General features: G+C 54.2%; 1 protein-coding gene across 2 annotated transcripts in view; it reads left to right on the top strand.

The window, feature by feature from the left end:
• The first annotated feature begins 916 nt into the window (after positions 1-916).
• The window catches only part of Pax7 (paired box 7), a 97986-nt gene continuing 82157 nt past the window's right edge, over positions 917-16745 (top strand). The window contains exons 1-4 of one of the 2 annotated variants that reach the window (XM_028753991.1): positions 917-1052; positions 3481-3716; positions 4252-4381; positions 5172-5300. In XM_028753991.1, the coding sequence (XP_028609824.1) occupies positions 968-1052; positions 3481-3716; positions 4252-4381; positions 5172-5300 (580 nt within the window). In that variant the 5' untranslated portion in view covers positions 917-967. Of the gene's footprint in view, positions 1053-3480; positions 3717-4251; positions 4382-5165; positions 5301-16745 lie in introns of both variants that reach the window. The other variant, XM_028753990.1, reaches the window with a different exon arrangement.

The raw sequence follows: 16745 nt of genomic DNA, 5'->3' as shown, positions 1-16745 counted from the left end.
CCCTCCCTCTCTCCCAGTACCCCCCAGCCCACGCCATCCCTGGACTCAGAGTTTCAAATTATCTCCCTCCCCCGCCACTCCCTGGGGGAAAAAAAAAGAAAGAAAAGAAAAAAAAAGAAAAAAGAAAACGAGGTCGAGTGGGAGATCAGAAAGGAAGGGTGAAAATACTCGTTGGCGACTTCTTTTCGATATCGGTCCCCTCTCCCTCCCGAACTGGCCCCCTTTCCTCCTCATGAATAAAAGAAAAGTCCGAACCTATCAGATCTCTCTAGCTGCAGTCTGCTCCCTCCCCTCCCCTGCTGTTGAGCACTTTTGCACAACTTACCCAGCTGATCCCTCGCGCCCCCTCGCTTTTCCTCTTGTGTTCCCCAACCCTGTCGCTCGGGTCGCCTCCCCTCCAGTCCGAAACCAGAGCAGGCGAGTGTCCCCCGCTCCAGTCCTCCGGGGGACAGGGTGTGAGGGCAAGCAGAAAGAGGCGTGGAGAGGAGGGATCGAGGGGAGGAGGGAGTCCGAGCCAGAGAATAAATATATAAATAAAGACCCAAAGAAATCCACTCCGCAGCCTCTGGGCTCAGGAACTTCGGCCGCGAGCGCGGGAGCCGGTGGCCCGCAAGGCGCAGCTGGGGACGGAGAGCCCGGCCTGCTCGGCCCACGGCTGCCGGTGTCATTCGGCTTAACTTCTCTGGCCGAGCCTAGCGGGTGGAGGCGGACTTGGGGTTGGAGTGTTTGTTTGTTTGAACTTCCTTGTCGCCACCTTCCACTCCCCCCGCCCCCACCTCACCCTCCCCCCGCCCAGCTTCTGGAAGGGGCGCGTCTGCAGCCGGGTGGGGGGGGGTGTGCAGAAGGGAGGAGGAAGAGGCTGGGGGGGGGGGGAGAGAAGAAGAGGAGGATCGCAGCAGGGGTGAAAGGAAGAGACGCCAAGAGGTTTATCCAGCCGACTCTGGATTCGTCTCCGGCGTGCGCAGGAATGGCGGCGCTGCCCGGCGCGGTCCCCAGGATGATGAGACCCGGCCCAGGGCAGAACTACCCGCGCACCGGCTTCCCCCTGGAAGGTAAGAGCAAGAGGCCTTCACTGGGTCCCCCAAGGGCCTCGGAGGTGGCATCCTCCAGGGAAACGAGCAGCGGGGCATCGGGGGCTCGGCTGGGTTCCAGTCTCCGCGTGCGACCCGGGAAGTTTCTAGAGCGGACACTTGTCAGTTTCTGCGTGGACTCCGTTGACCCTCGGCCCCCGCTCCGTGGGTCACCGGCTGCCGGCCTTTCGCCGCAGGATGCGACTCCCCGGGGAGTTCGCATCTGGTCGGTTCTGCGCTCCGCTAAATTTCAGGGTTTCCCACTATTCTCTGACACTGCGGAGTTCCCGGGTCTCTGCTCAGCGCCGCCGGCTTTCTTCCCTAGTTTTGAATCCGTCCCTCAAAGTCGGGATGGGGTCCCAACCCCTTTTATTTCGAAATACAACAAGCGATAGTCTTTTACTACTCTGTCAGTCTGTCGGCTTCCTCCAAAGCAACTTACTAACTGGCTTGTTTTTTGCTTTTGTTTTTCGGCCCCGACACAAACTAATTGAAAACAACACATAGTTCCCGCAAAAACAAAAACAAAAATTCGAAACACAACTTTTCACTCCCTTCACTTTGTCTTTCTAAAGTCTGCAAATGTCCCGGGAGAGAAATTCAAGACCGAGAGAGAATACAGCAATCCAGGGGACTGTTTTGGGTGTTGAAACGTATTCAGCGAAATTCTTTAGCCACTCGGGGAAGCAGAGGGGACCGGCCGGCGGCGATCGGCCCCGAGAGGGGACAGGGCCCCTTTGCGCGTTCCCTCCCTTTTCTATTTAAACCGACGGAAGGTTTTCAGCCAGTCACAGAAGGGTCTTCTAGCTTCCTCCGCTCAGACAGCCCAGGGTGTCACAGGAGCAGTTAGAAATGGCGTGCCAATTTTATTTTTTAGACGCCCCTCTTGTCATTGTGTGGGCCCCACTTGTGAATGCGGGAGGATGGGGAGAGAAGGCGAGAAGGAGCTGTCTGGCAGCCGGCGATCTAGGGAGGGAGCCCCCCTCTCGGGCAGCGAGAAGCCGCCGGGTCCCCGAATTAGACAGAGGCGAAGAGAGCGGGCTGCGTGATCAAGTGTGCGCGAGCGGCCACGCAGGCGGGAGAGCGCGGCAGCCGGGGATTTGCTGGAGTCCTCTCCTGGAACCAATGCAAGCAAAACAGGCGGCTGAGGACGCGCGAAGGATTAGGACAATATTTGCCCAACATGACGCAGAATACTGAGGAGAGCCGAGTGCCGGTCGCTAAAGAGGCTCTTGAATATAAAGTTGGGCGTTCGAGAGCTCTCCAGCGCTAATGGCGTATCCCGCCACGGAGACCGAGTGACTCTGGCTCGGCGACGCACGATTTCTGATTAAATCTGAGAGTGGTTTCAGATACCTACTTTTACAAAGAAAAATTGGTGAGGGTGGGGGGAGCGGGAAAGTAAGGAGGGGGCGGTAGGAACAGCTCAGCAGACCGAGCCTCTTCTACCCTCCTCCTTTCCAATTATTCCGTCTGCTTCCTCCGCTTGGGCCGCTGTGAAATCGTTGTAATCTTCCAGATCTCTGCAGCCGCGAGTCCCCAAATTGGGGGGATCGAGGCTGGATTAGTGCACCGGGTGTCCCCCCAACCTTCTGTAAGAAAATTGTGTAGACTTTGCATTAAGGCCTGCCTAAGTTCTCCCTTCCCCTGAACACACTAGGTATGCCTCTCTTCCTTCACACACACACACACACACACACACACACACTGACTCATCTTCGTTGCAGCAAAGACTGCTGGTACAATCACTGCATTTCTGAGACCAAGTCGGGATATTTTGGAGTTGGTGGTCATTGTGGAGAGTACCCTCGATTTGTCCCCAAACGAAATGAGAACTTTAAGGGTGTTTAAAAGCAAAGGGAATCTGCCAAGGGATAGCCTGTGCTTGCGTAGTCTACACAGACAGCTTTATGTCACCAGTCCTTAAGCTGTGCAGACTCAGCTGCCACAATCCTGGGTTCTCAAGCCAGAGCTATAAATGTGGGGAGTCGAGTAGCCTCGTAACTAACTGATCGAAGAGTTGAGTCCTAACAGCCTGAGGTGTGAGACTGACCTGGTGGGCTACATCCCCCTGGCTGTCAGCCTCTTCCAGCCTCTTGGGGCCTGTGACCCCAAGCTAGGGTCCCAGAACCATTTGCAGCTGTTCTTAGGATCTCTCTTCTCCACCAGGCTTCCCTCCCTCCTTTCTGGCGTTCAGATCACTCAAAGGTGTATATCTTCATTTCCTGCAGTGTAGATGGATTTTGGAGGGAACAAACAAGCCAGGCTCTGAAGCTAGGACTCTTTCTCCCTGTTGGAGCCTCCCAGGGGTTCATGAAGACCTTGGAGAACAGCTGTTAGGAGTCTTGAGTCCCCCTCTCTCACACAAACTATTCCATCTTATACTCACTATCTTCCCTCCCTCCCCCAGTGTCCACCCCTCTTGGCCAAGGCAGGGTCAATCAGCTTGGTGGAGTCTTCATCAACGGGAGACCCCTGCCGAACCATATCCGTCACAAGATAGTGGAAATGGCCCACCACGGCATCCGGCCCTGCGTCATCTCCCGTCAGCTCCGCGTTTCCCACGGCTGTGTCTCCAAGATTCTGTGCCGGTACCAGGAGACTGGGTCCATCCGGCCCGGGGCTATCGGTGGCAGCAAGCCCAGAGTGAGTGTCTTTGCCTCTAAGGCTGGCAGCAGGCCTTCTTTAGTACACCGTCCTTGGTTGTCACCTCTCTCGATATCCCGTGTCACCCAGCAGCCCTGGGTGTCTGGAAGCTTCCCACATAAAAGCTCGCAGGAGATTTTCCTTAGCTCTCAGATACTGTCCCACTATTCGAAATCTTGAAGGATTTGTAAGCTGGGCTCTAGATTGTCCAAGACTTTGAAGCCTCGTTGGAATGCCCTTACATCTGCCCACAACCCCAAATCTCCACCCTAGCTAGAGGAAATCTCCCTTCCGTGTTGCCTGAGGTGGCGAGGGGAGTGGGCCACTGGGTTACGAATTATATTTTACTTTCTTATCGCTGCCCCCACTGATGTCATCCTGGAGACATTGAAAACCCAAAGTCCATCTTAGGAGGAAGGGAATGGCCACCGGAGGGGCCAGCCTGGCTGAAAGCTTTTGGGAGGTTGATACTAAAACTATTTCCCTTCCCCCGCCCCATCTCTGCGTTCCTGCTCTCCCACCTCCACCTCTGAAGCAGGTGGCTACTCCGGATGTGGAGAAAAAGATTGAGGAGTACAAGAGAGAGAACCCCGGAATGTTCAGCTGGGAAATCCGGGACCGGCTGCTGAAGGATGGCCACTGTGACCGAAGCACGGTGCCCTCAGGTGAGAAGGTAGCTGAGCCAGCGGCAGAGCTGGCCAGGAGTCTCGCTGGAGATTCAGCACGTAGGCCTGGGGGGTGGACAGAAAAAGAGGATGAGTGGGTGACGGTCATCTAGGGGGATACGGGCTTTGCAGTGAAGCAAAGGGTGGAAGGATGGAAGGAAGAAGGGAAGAGAAAGTTATAAAAGGAGAGGTTCAGAAGAAGGAACGGAGGTGGGAAACAAGGAGAGGGGAAGGGAGGTGCAGATGCTGAGAATGTTGAAAGGAAGGTTAACCTTGAAGGTAGGATTCTCTTGAGCTTTGGAGAAAAATGTTCTGGAAAAAGACCTGTCTCAGGATGGCTGGTGTACCTGGGCTCCCATCCCCTCTAATCTGACTCGCAGTCTTCAGACCGTGCTGTGGGGGTGGGAGAAAGCTGCCGGGAGTCATGTCTGACCTTACAGTTGTGTGCAGGCATGCAGGGCCAGGACACACCTGCCTGGCTGCAGCAAGGGTCAAGCAACGCTAGGGCAGTAGGCATGTTGTGAACGCCTGTAGGACACAAGGTAGGGTCGGGCACCTGGTGAGCGTCCAAGGTTGTACACTGAGAAGCACGTGGTGGCTGCCTCTGTAGGCTTACCTGGACGTACAGGCTCCCGGAGTGACCAACGTTTCTTAAGCTGGAGTAAAAGCAAATCGGAAGTGCTTGGATGGCAGGGAGCTGAGACTGGGGAGTTGTCTGATTTTTCTGCCTCCCATTCCTCAGCCCCAACAACTTATACTCTCTCTTTTCCCTTTAATTTCTGAGGTTTAGTGAGTTCGATTAGCCGAGTGCTCAGAATCAAGTTCGGGAAGAAAGAGGAGGATGAGGAAGGAGACAAGAAGGAAGAAGATGGTGAGAAGAAAGCCAAACACAGCATCGACGGCATCCTGGGCGACAAAGGTAAGAACCTACCGTGGCCCGTGACGCCCGGAGACCACGTTTTCCCACGCTTCCGGTGAGAACTTGTGCCGATTAAACTTTGCCACAGCTAGGACTGTCGGGGAGTGAGGGAAAAAGTCGCAGATCCCCGGCGGCCGGGATTTTGAAGGCGTTAGAGTGCACGGGTCTATTCTTCCCCACCACTCAAGTCCTGGGAGCCCGGCTGCGGGGTAGCAAAATCCTGCGTCTCAGCTGTCACCCCCCTCTCCCCACCGAGCGCGCGCACGGGCCCACAGCCTGTGCAACCTCTGGAGCTGGCATTTTTGACGTCGATCAGTTATTTATAGAAAACTTGGGCAAGCGTGCGGGAGATAGGGAGGAGGGCAAGGAAGGAGGAGCCCGCCCGGGGCTCCCTAAATGAATTTGTTAACCAGCCCCGCACACGCTTTCTAAACGGTCCCTTGAAACCCCGCCTGACAGCTGACTGACCGCTGCAATCAATAAAAATTAGTCGGAGCTGCTCAGGCTGTCTCTCAGTCCCGCAAGGTCAGGGAGGAGTGGAGGCACATGGGTGCTTTCCTCTTGGCAAGCACTGTGTGTCGGGGGCTGGAGGCCAAGTTCCCAAATGCCAAAGGTCGGGGGATTCACCCAACACCCTCTGTCCAACCTTAACTAGGCTTCCTGTAGAGACCCCAGCGCTCAGCTTTCTCTCTGGAGCCTTTAGGGCTGAAGTCTATCTTTCAAGCGCCTGCACCCGGGCTTGGAGAACCGGGATGTGTTTCTGTTTCTAGATAGGGAAATAAGTGTTCTTTTGTCACCCCATCCTGCGGAAGTACGAAAGTGGGGTCCTAAGGGGGCGTAGGGATGGATATGAAAATTTCAGAGTCACAAAGACTAACCCGGGACAAGAGGGAGCCTGGAACACCCGTGCCAGGGAAACAAATGAATCAGAATGTATCTTTGGAGAACATGTAGGAGGTTTACTAAAAACCCCTTGTGGTCGGAGAATTCTTCCAGAGGTTTCTGCAGAGTCCCTTTTCAGCACCTCCGGTCTAGGTCCCTCTCTGGGTCTCTGGAGTGACTCTTAAGCCTGAGGATGAACTTCACAGACAAAATCCCACTTCTAAAGACAACATCCAGAGATGGAGGCCCAGCCCCTCACCAGCCCAGGTCAACCAGGGACTGGGAGGGGGCAAGTGGCAGATTGTTGATATTCTCTGGACTCTAGTAGGGCTGCTGTCCCTCCAGGGACAAAAGCACTGGGAGGGGGGTATCCCACTGTGGCAGGCCAACCAGAGGAGCCTAGGCTCTGCTGCAGGCGATAGCCTCTGGCCGCTGCCTAGGCCATTCTGTCCAGAGTCCTGGGACACCTTCCTGGAAACCCAGGGTTTATCTCAGTTTATCAGAAAGACAAATTAGTCATAAAAAAAATCAGAGTACTACCCGTGTATCCTGAATTTGAATAATCTTTCTAAGGTATATACTACACACCAAACACCTCTAAGAGTTACCCCCAGGAAGCAGTTGGGATATTTGAGTTTGTTTAAAGATTGCCTGCGCCTTGTGTACAAAAGAGGATGTGTCTAATTCAGTGTGTGGTGAACAGCAAGAGGTCAGTGGCCTCTGAGAAAAAGAAGGGTCGTGGTGGGGGTAGGGACAGCAAGAGGGTTGTGTCTTGAGGGATCCCTCTGCCTGGGAGAACTCAGAGACCTCACAAAACCGGTGAACCAGAGGCTTCGCACGAGAGAGGTTTTCCCTGCCAGAAACCCAGTACGTGCCAAGTCTCCAGGGGTTTAGAGACCAGGTCTGGCCTGTCCAGATGACGCCAGCTGGGAACACGGGTGTTAAATGTACAAACCTGTAAGAATGAAATGTTTTGCAAGGGGTTGGTGTCCTGACAGATCTCTAGGCTTCCAGATGCTCTTGGGGTGTGAGTGGTACTCTGGGGCATCGGGTGGCCTTGTGAGTTCCTGAATCTTTAGGTGGCTGTGGGTCTACCTACCAGCCTTTGAATCCGGGGTTTGCAGCCTGACCATAGGCAATTGTGGAGGGGCAGCGCAATTCAAATAAGGGAAGGGTTTGATTGTGGGCAGATTTGATGTCCAGCATGAGCCCTGCCCTGTGGCTTGGCGGGCATGGGGGGGGGAATATCTCTCTCTCTCTCTCTCTCTCTCTCTCTCTCTCTCTCTCTCTCTCTCTCTCTCCATCAGTTTCACAGTTAAATTAAAGCTGAAAAGCCCTCATCCAGGGTTGAGTCCAGAGTCCGCCCAGATGCCCACCTCCTGCCCTCCCCCATGGGTAGAGCAGGGGAGGGCTACACACTCACAACTTTGTTTTGGCTTCTTGCTTTTTGACAAATGCTTTCTCCCAGGGTCGCCCTTCTCGTGGCGGGGAGCCACCAAAAAGGGGTTTAAGAGCGCTCCTCTTTAAGCGCTAAAGAGAGATCCCTCCCTGGGTCCGTTTCTTCCTATCGTCCGCTTGGCGTTTAATAACGTTAAGACTTATTAGAGCTGGTAATGAAAACTGAGGCTGCTGAATAGGGAGCTATGTCGGAGAGGGGTGTAATAGCTTCCAGGCATGGTAAGAAACTATTTATCCGCAATCAGTCTTCACTCTCAGAGTTTGAAGCACAAACGTTAAGTTGAAGGGTTTTAAAGCAGATTAAATTGAGCTTTTATTTCTCCGCACTTTCATCTCTGAACGGCTCACTCCTGCTTCCCTTGGGCTGATATTCATGAGACTGTGGGCTTTTTTTTTTTTTTTCTTCCTCTTTCCCTCTTATCCTAGTTAAGACAGAGTTATTAGGATTGTTGCTTGTGAGAATTCTCAGGGCTGCTGCTGACAGGGGCTGCGGCCCAAGCTCAGCTTACCTGAGGAAGGAAGGGGACGGTTTGCATCCTTGGTGGGTTACACCCTCTCCTCTTCATCCCTCTCCCCAAGAGTCAGGGGATGGGTAGAGCTGGCCTGCTATAGATCTGAAAAGAGAAAGTAGAGGCAGAGACTCCCTCTAGAAACTGATGAGAGCATGCAGAGAAAGGTAGGGCCGTTCTCCCGTAGTCACAGAGATAGGCAGGATGGAGAGACAATGACAATAGGTGAAGTAAGACACAAGCGGCAGCCAAAGCCTCAGGCATCTGACTGTGCTCTAGTCAAAGCTGCGGCTGAACACAGTAGACACAGACAGGACTGGTTGTTTGGTCTCTAGGAGGTTAGTTACAATTAGTATGAAACACTCAAAAAGTTACCAGGAGGGATGAGAAGTTGTTTTCCTGCGTGGCTAGGAATACGTATGGGTGTCGGGAATCCAGTGGGAGAAGAGATCTCAGGGGTGTGAAAGGCTGTCGCGGGCTACGCAGAAGAAAGGGACGGGGCTAGGACTACATTTTTCCTTAGAGAGGATTGAACCAGTGTCTGGCACAGGCCAAGCGAGTACACTCCCCCACTGAGCTACACAGCTCAGGCGTAGGTTTGTTTTCTTTGCATTTTCCCCTTAATTTATTTGAAGAAAGGTAAACTTACAGGTGTGGACTGGAATACCAACCGGGAAGGCTCGGAGAGGAAAGGGGGCGGGGGTTGGGGGGAGCCCGAAGTGTCGGTTTTAGACACTTGTAAAAGGAGGTGGGAAACAATTTAATTTGGCAGCGGCGATGGCTGCTAATGCGGTTTTCGGTCGTTTGCCGCACCGGAGGAAGCTGTTTTGATTGTGTGTACAAGGACCTGCCAAATTTAATTAGGCTCCGGGGGAGCGAATGAATAGGGGAAGGGGGGCAGGGCTCCTCACAGCCCGCACTTTTTCTTAGTGTTTCTTCCCCCCTCCCCGGAGACTTCACACCTGGAAGGGTCAGTGTTGGGGGGGGGCATAGGTAAGAAGAGACCTGGGTGGGGCCTTGGAGAAGAGGGCTGGGCCGAGAGGGTACCAAGACCGTCCATTTATCAGGAGGAGATCTGCATTGCTTTAAACCTACAACTTCCCTCCTCTGTAAATGTGTGTTTAGAGAAAGGTAATTGACACTCCACCAAATCAAAGGATTACCCCGGGTTGGCAATCTAATCAAACAAAGTCCAGGCGGGATTTGAGTCTGTTCAGAGGAGGATCAGCTTCGCATAATGGGGGCTCCGAGGAAGATAGGGGGTGTCAGGCAATTCCTCGGCTTTAGGCAGCGCTCCGCTTTGGATGCGGAAGGAACAGAGCGAGCGTAGGAGGCCCCCACGGTCCGGTGGGGGATGGGACGCGGAAGGTCCCGGGGGGAGGGAGCTCCTAGCGAGGGGGCGAGCCCACACTGAGCTGACAAGACTCCCTTCCCCCCCAGTCCTCCCGAACCCAAGACTAGAGTGAGGAGGAGGGAGCTGAGACTAAGCGACACCACAATGAGGCGATAACTGTTACAAAGGCGAACACGCGCTCGCACGCTCGCAGCCCCGCATCCCAGGGTAAATAAAGTCTGCAAACGGCGCTCCAGATAAACGGGTGCCTAAATCTAGTGTGACGGGCCAGAAGAGAAGAGACAGAAGGAGATAAGGTTGGGGAGGGGCGATGAAGGAGCGTAATCTAATAGAAGACATTCCGAAGACAAACTTTATAAACGAGGGAATCAGCGAGTGCAGAACGCGGAAGACGTGCAGGGCCGTTGCGGGCCGCGGGGCCTGGATGCTGGGGACGCCGCTGGGATACTGGGGATGCAGGAGCCAGGTCCCGGCGGCGTGCAAGGGAGAGGCCGGGGAGTACAGAAGTTGCTGGAGTCTAGCAAGTGGGGTCCCCCGCTGAGCGAACGCGCGCGTTCCGTGTTCACCTCCGGGCACGCACCCGCCGCGCGGCGGCCGTTTCATGGCGTCTGTACCTAAAAGATTCGCGTGCACCGAGCGGCAGTTAAAGGAATTAGATATTTACCAGTTTGAAATAAGCCTAGCTAAGAAGAAGGGAGAAGAGAGAGAGGGAGAGAGACAGACACACACACACACATTGAAAAGATGAGACTGGGGGAAGACTTCAAACGAATTCATCATTTGGAACGGTGAAGGGAGATTTACCAGACAGTATTGGGAAGTTATTTAGATATTAATAACACATTTTCCTGAGGCGCGACCACGGCAGCCGTCTGCGCTGCTCTCCAAGCTATTTGGCTGGGTAAAATATGGGCGTCTCAAATGTTGGGAGGCGATAAGGCAATCGGGCCAACCCTGGTCCTGAGTCTGCAACGCAGGAGCGTTAAACCCGGATTAACCTCCCCCACCCGCCACCCCTCCCCTTTCACAGCTTTCCAAATTTTTGAGTGGAATTTACATGGAAGGGTTTTAAAGCACACATAACAGTAGCCACGAGGCAGCGAGGTGTTTTTTGAGACTTGCTTTTATTAAGGAGCCTTTTTATTTTTCTGAAAACAGTTGTTACACATTACCTTGCATTTCAGTAGTACATAATGCACAGACAGGGCTCAGCAAACGATACCCTTTGTAAAGTTGAGGCTTGCGGTTAGTCTACGGCCATCAGCGAAGTTAAGGCGACCTCTCTGTCCGCAGCCTCAGTTGGGGTATCTAAGGATAGAAACCCGTAAACCAACAGCCTCAAGACAGCTTGAGAAGAGGTCTCTAGCTTTGAAACCCCAAAGGGAAGGTTCTCTCTGGGACCTCGAAGGCCTGACTGGGGGGGGGGGTGACGCATTCCGGGAATTCCTGAAAAATAGCCGCATCCCCTCCCACTCCACTAATGGGGTAATTAGGAAACCCAGTTGGGGACCCTGGGTGATTGGAAGACGGGGATGCCCCCTAAGTTTCTGTTACCCTGGGCCCTCCCTCTCTTTTTCCCTACCCCTAACTCCTGCTGACCATGGGGAGGGGGTGGAAATGCACTTTCTGACCCGCTCGGTTGGGACTGGCCCCACTGGGGTCAGGCCGCGGGAGGGAGGAAACTCGCCTTCCCAAATCTAATCAAGGCAGAACGGCGACCTAAGGGGGAAGCTGCGCCATTTGTAGCTAGATCTCTCCATAACTTCAAACAAAGTGGGGCTGGGGAGGGGCGAGACCGGGATTCCAAGAGGGAAAGAGCTTAGAAGAGGGGGGGGGGAACTCAACATGAGAAGGGGAGGGGCCTTCAGGAGGAAGAGAAGGGGTCGAGGGCAAAGGGGAGGTGGGGGCCAAGCGAAGGGATGTGGGGAGAGAGATGTGAAAGCCGGGTCAAAAACTTAAGCCCAGGAGGAGAGGAAAAGCGTCCGCTAGAGCCCAGCACCCTCGGGAGGAGTGAAAGGAAATTGTGTGAGCTCCAAATCCAGTTTGCAAGCGCCCCAGAGCATGTGTCTAGTTCTTTGGTGCAGGAGCCGAGTTGAGCTCCGGTGGATTTCCAGGGACCAGGAGACCGCTGCAGGTCTCTGAAAGTCCAGGACTGCCGTGAATTGGCCTAGCGCGCACGAGGTCTAGGGTCAGCTCCCTAGCTCGGTTTCCAAGCCTTGGAAGCGACCGATGCCTGAGTTTGAGTTAGGCAGCGGTGGGGTGGGACGGTGGGGACCGGGAGCCGAAGCCAAGGAGTGAGAAAGTCGAAGAGCGTCTGCACATAGGAAGGGCGCGATCGTGGAGAAGCACGCAGGAGAGACGACGGGGAGTGGCGTGTGGGGACGCTAAGCAGCGCCAAGAGTAGAGGGGGCGCAGGGCTGCAGCAGGAAAGACAAAGGGACGCAGTCGCCGAGAGGCTGCCCCGGACCGCGATCGCGGCGGGCTGCAGAGCAAGCGGGGCCGGGCGGCGGGTCGCAGCGCTTTTGATGCTCGGCGTTGGGTGACACCAGTACAAAGGCGGCTCATCGTATTACCGCGCGGCCCGGCGGCTCCCCGGGATCCAGCCGCTTAATTAGAGGCGAGCGCGCCGAGCGGGTGGGGCGGGGACCCGGGCGGCGCGCTGTGACCCAGCGCTGGGCCTCGGCCAGCGGCGCAGCGGAGCGAGATCCCTCCCCCCCCCCCCCCCCCCCCCCCCCCCCACCCGGGTGCAGGGTTCGCGCCTTCTAGTTTAGCTGTCTCAGAGCGAATTTCCTTGGTTTGAGAGGCTACAGTGCCCGAGTCCTCAGCCCCAGGTTTTGTCCTCAGAACCAGGGGGATGGGGAACGGGGAACATTGGAAGGCGACACTGCTCTGCTCGAAAAGGGGAAGTGCTGCATCGGGTCCTGTTCCACCCGCCGGTTCTCCGGCTGGGTGTTTGCGACCATCCGTTGGCTTGTGCTCCTAGCCCGGGAAGCTCCGGGTGACCGAGGCTGGAGCACCAGGGATGGGCAGAACGCACCAGTCCCCAACACACTAGCCTTGCAACTTGGGATGCGTCAATGAATGTCTGCACCTCAATTTCCCACGGATAGAGATTTACACAAAGGTTCTTATCCTTCGGATGGGATTCCAGACCCATTTGAAAGTCAGGTATAAGCTAAATAAAACCAACAAACAAAAGCCCAACTCTTCGCTGGAGTCCATAGGCGCAGAATTTTAAATACTGTGTAAAGAGATGCCTCCCTCCTGAGGGAACACCCTGCTCAGAACACCGCAGCTGCGTTTTTGACAGTCCCAGTACTCTCTGAAGGGCCCCAGCGTCCCAGAGTGGAGCCCAGAATGAAGGAATTTAAATGAGGGGGGCGGGTGGGAAATGAGTGCTAGCTGTCTGGCCTCACTACGCTCTTTCTCTTCCTCCCCCCTCCTCCTCTTCCTTCTCTTCTTCCTCCTCTCCTTCTCCTTCTTCCTCCTCCCTCTCTCCCTCTCTCTGTCTCTGTCTTTCTGTCTCTCTCTCTCTCTGTCATGGGATCTGAAAAACAAGTAGTTCCTAACTTCAAAACAGAGGCAGCCTCCCAGTTTCGTAATTGGAAGGGCCCTTTCCCAGACATCAAAAAACACGGTATCTGTTTTTTTACTTATTATTCACTTACTTGTTTGTCTGGGACCGTGTGTGCAGGTGCAGATAGAGGACAACTTGCAGGCGTCACTTCTCACATTTCACCACTATGCCCAGCTGAAATCAAACTCAGGTCATCGGGCTTGAAGCATTTTTTACTGACTGGTCCCTCACTAGTCCCCTCACAGATAAGTGAAAGTGTGCCTCCCCTTTTGTCCTAGATCACTAAAGGAAAAAGAGGATAGAAAAGAGAAAATCTCCCCATGAGAAGTAAATGTTTGTGAATCTCTTTATCCATCCGTTAGAACTTCCGTTGAGTGCATGTGTTAAGTGTTGAGCGCCTAAATCATATGTCTGGTGTCAGGATGCTCCCTTCCGTCTCCACGAAGTTCTGGTCTGGTATTGGGAACAGATGAAACAGACCCTCTTTCCCAGAGTGCATCTGTGTTCACCTGGGTCTCTGGGAGTAAGGTATGTGTAGGTATTTGTGAATGGTGTGTGGGTGTGTGTGTGTATTCAGGTCAGCCTGGGAGCACACAGTGGGGTGTACTTGGGGCTGCCACTGAAAGCTGCAAGCGGCCCCCAAGCTGACCTTTGGAGACACAGGCACGGATGCCTGGCTTCCCTGCATTGAGGGTTCAAGGCAGTGGTGGGGGGAGGGCAGAGCCCCTCGCCTTCGCGGAACTCTTTGTCTGAGGGGCCAAAAGACCTGAGATCAAAGAAGGCCCTGCAGGACAGAAAAGTGGGTGGGACCAAGAGAAGTAGCTTGGAAAACTCTAACCTGAATCTTCCTGGGTTCCTTTTTGGGGAAGCCCCAGAAAGTGGGCAGGGGCCTTTCTCTTGGTTCCTCTCCAAGATCCCAAGCCTCAGCGAGGATGACAGATGATTAGCCACGCCTCCGGATGTGGGTTTAACTTCAGACAGCAGGTCTTTAGGTGCCGGGGGAGAAAGGAGTCCAGCTTGCCAGAGGTGTTCTGTGGGAGGTGTGGAGGTGTTTAAGGAGTGTGGTGTGGAGACTGGGGTAGGGGTGGGGGAGTGGGGTCTGGGTTCAAGTTTCCTGGCCCTCAGGAAGCTTGTCTTGAAATCGACCCTGTATTTACATGATCCATGTAGGCATGGAGATCAAAGCTGGAGTTTGGTTTCTAGGCGAGTTTTGGGGTTGATAGGGATCAGTGGGAGTTTTAAGGAAAGTTTTGCACCCTCTGCTTCTTAATGGAAGCTTCCAGAAGTACTTCCATCTCCTTTCTTCTCTTGCCATCACAGAGCCAGGAGGTGAAGCAAGACCATCCCCCTGGCCTTTAACTTTCTGCACTCCCTCCATTCTTGTAATTTCCTTCCTCGGCAGGATTTCCTGGATTTACCCTTTCCAAGGCCCAGAAATTGGTTAAGAAGGAGAGAGAGAGAGAGAGAGAGAGAGAGAGAGAGAGAGAGAGAGAGAGAGAGACTGAGACTGACTGGAGTAGGGAGGGGTGCAGCTGGAAGGCACCTTGGCTTCAGTTTTTGCCCTCCCTGATCTAGGGGGTCAATGTTCTTTCTCTAAACTTCTTCCTGGTGTCCAAAAATGAACAGAGAATGCCCACCCCTCCTTTTTCAGATATGGGGAAAAGTTATTATTACAGAACCCCATCATATTCCACACCTTTATAGTGGGGCTTTAACAGGACACTAAGAGGCTCTGGAACTTTCTTGAAAAGTGGCAGGCTCTCAGTATGCTCCAGTTGGGACATTCCCTTCCATAACCAGTTGGGGACATACTGAGGTCCCATCAGAGAGTGCCCTAAGCCAGTCCACAAACGGCTTTTTGCTTGGCTCTGCCCCCCACCCCACTGAATTTCCCCCTCTCTGCTGTTTGGTGGGTTCCAATCCTGAAGTCTAGCCCCTAGCAGGGAGCCTTGCAACAACAGTGACTTCCCAGCCATACACGGCCTCAGTTTCTTCATTTGGCGAGTGCTGTGGGGAGATACGCAGGGCTGGAGGAAAGACAGGGTTGGTAGGGGAAAGAACTGCTCCCTGAAGCCTGGTTGGGAGTCTCAGGCTGGCAGAGGCCCTGGCTCCTCCTCCCCTCTGTCGAGGCCTGCTCTCAGCCTCAATGGCCACTTTAGAAATACAAACAACTTTAGAAATAAAGTAACCAAACCCCCAAGGGGCTTTGAAGGAGGGAATGCCTGGGGGCGCTTTGCTGTGGTGTGGGCTAGGCCCTGGCCTAATCTTGCTTTCATTTCCACCGATTGCTGCCAGGGAAGCGCTCTGGGCCTCCCGGCCCCTCAGGAGGCTGATTAGGCTACAAAGAGACCCCATTATCCCGAGAAGAAAACGGAGGGGGGGTGTGTGCAGTAGCAAGGAAGGAGAGGCCTCTGAGCCAATCTATTGACTTAGAGGAGAAGTCAAGAATCTTGCACACGCGCGGGGCATGTCCACAAAACTCCAACAACAACAAAACCAGGAACAGCCGCGTCTTCTCGTACAGGGATCACTGTGCTGAGCTGCTACAGAGGGACTGCCCAGGCTGACCATGGAGGGCATAGGACAATGGGCCCCAGCAGTACAAACCTTGACTTGCTGGGCGAGGTGGGGGTGATGATATCCACTGCTCTGCCACCAGAAGGCCCCTCCTTTGTGAGTAGTGAGTCTTGGAAGCTTGTGTACCCGGAAGTTGTTAGAGCAGCCTCCTTGGCTGTCAGAGGCCACCACTCGGATGCTGAAGAAGTAGTGGGAACTGAAGCCCAGGACAGTGTGGGGAAGGAGAGGATGGTAGGGCCTGAGATATCCTGGTAACTCAGAGAGCACTCTTGACAAGTGGTAGGTGGTCTTGGTATCAGAGGATGCTGGGAAGAGAGAAAGGTGACACTGTGCAAAACCAGAGCAAGCCACAGGCTAGGTAAATGTCACCCTCAGCTGCCCCAGCATCCACTATGGCATGTGGTGTGACTCCACAACCATTTTGTAATGGGAATGGAGTGGAGGCAAGCCCTGTAGGGATGACCACATCCTTCCCACCTACGAAACACGATAGACTCAGGGGAGCTGCCCAGCTGCTGCGGACCAAAGGAATCTAACAGATACTGAAAGATGAATGAGAAGACCTCAGTAGAGGCTGAACAGGACTCTCCTCTCTCTCTCTCTCTCTCTCTCTCTCTCTCTCTCTCTCTCTCTCTCTGCCTCTCTCCTCTAACCCAGGGCCCCCCTGAGATAGGGTATACATGCGGTCCCTGCGTGGCTGAGCCACAGTATACTCACAGGCTGCTCATTCCATCTAAGCTTGTCATGGTGGACCATGCTGGGGAGATGCCTCCTGGAGCCTGCTTGTAGGCTCCTAAAAAACAGAGCTAAATACTTCAACTTAGGGCTTATTCCAAAGGCCGTGGGGGAATCATGGAAGGTTTTCAGCTGGGGGTTGATGGACCGAGAGGAGAAGGTCATGGAAGGTTCAGAGGTCACTGTCATCGATGTTGCTGTGACCCAAAAGCTGGGAGAAATGCAGATGAAGGTGGAAGGCAGGAGGCTGAGTACAGATGTGGGAGGGAGCACCTTGCTGCTGATGGAGGGAGGAAGGAGACTCAATCCCTGAGTCCTCCCTGCACAAGAGACTCCCGGGTGTGGAGCCCACA

This window comes from Grammomys surdaster, unplaced genomic scaffold (assembly GCF_004785775.1).
Source record: "Grammomys surdaster isolate TR1022 unplaced genomic scaffold, NIH_TR_1.0 125977, whole genome shotgun sequence".
NCBI classification, from domain to species: domain Eukaryota; kingdom Metazoa; phylum Chordata; class Mammalia; order Rodentia; family Muridae; genus Grammomys; species Grammomys surdaster.
Note: the sequence above shows the minus strand (reverse complement) of the source record. Positions and strands in the feature narration are given on the sequence as shown.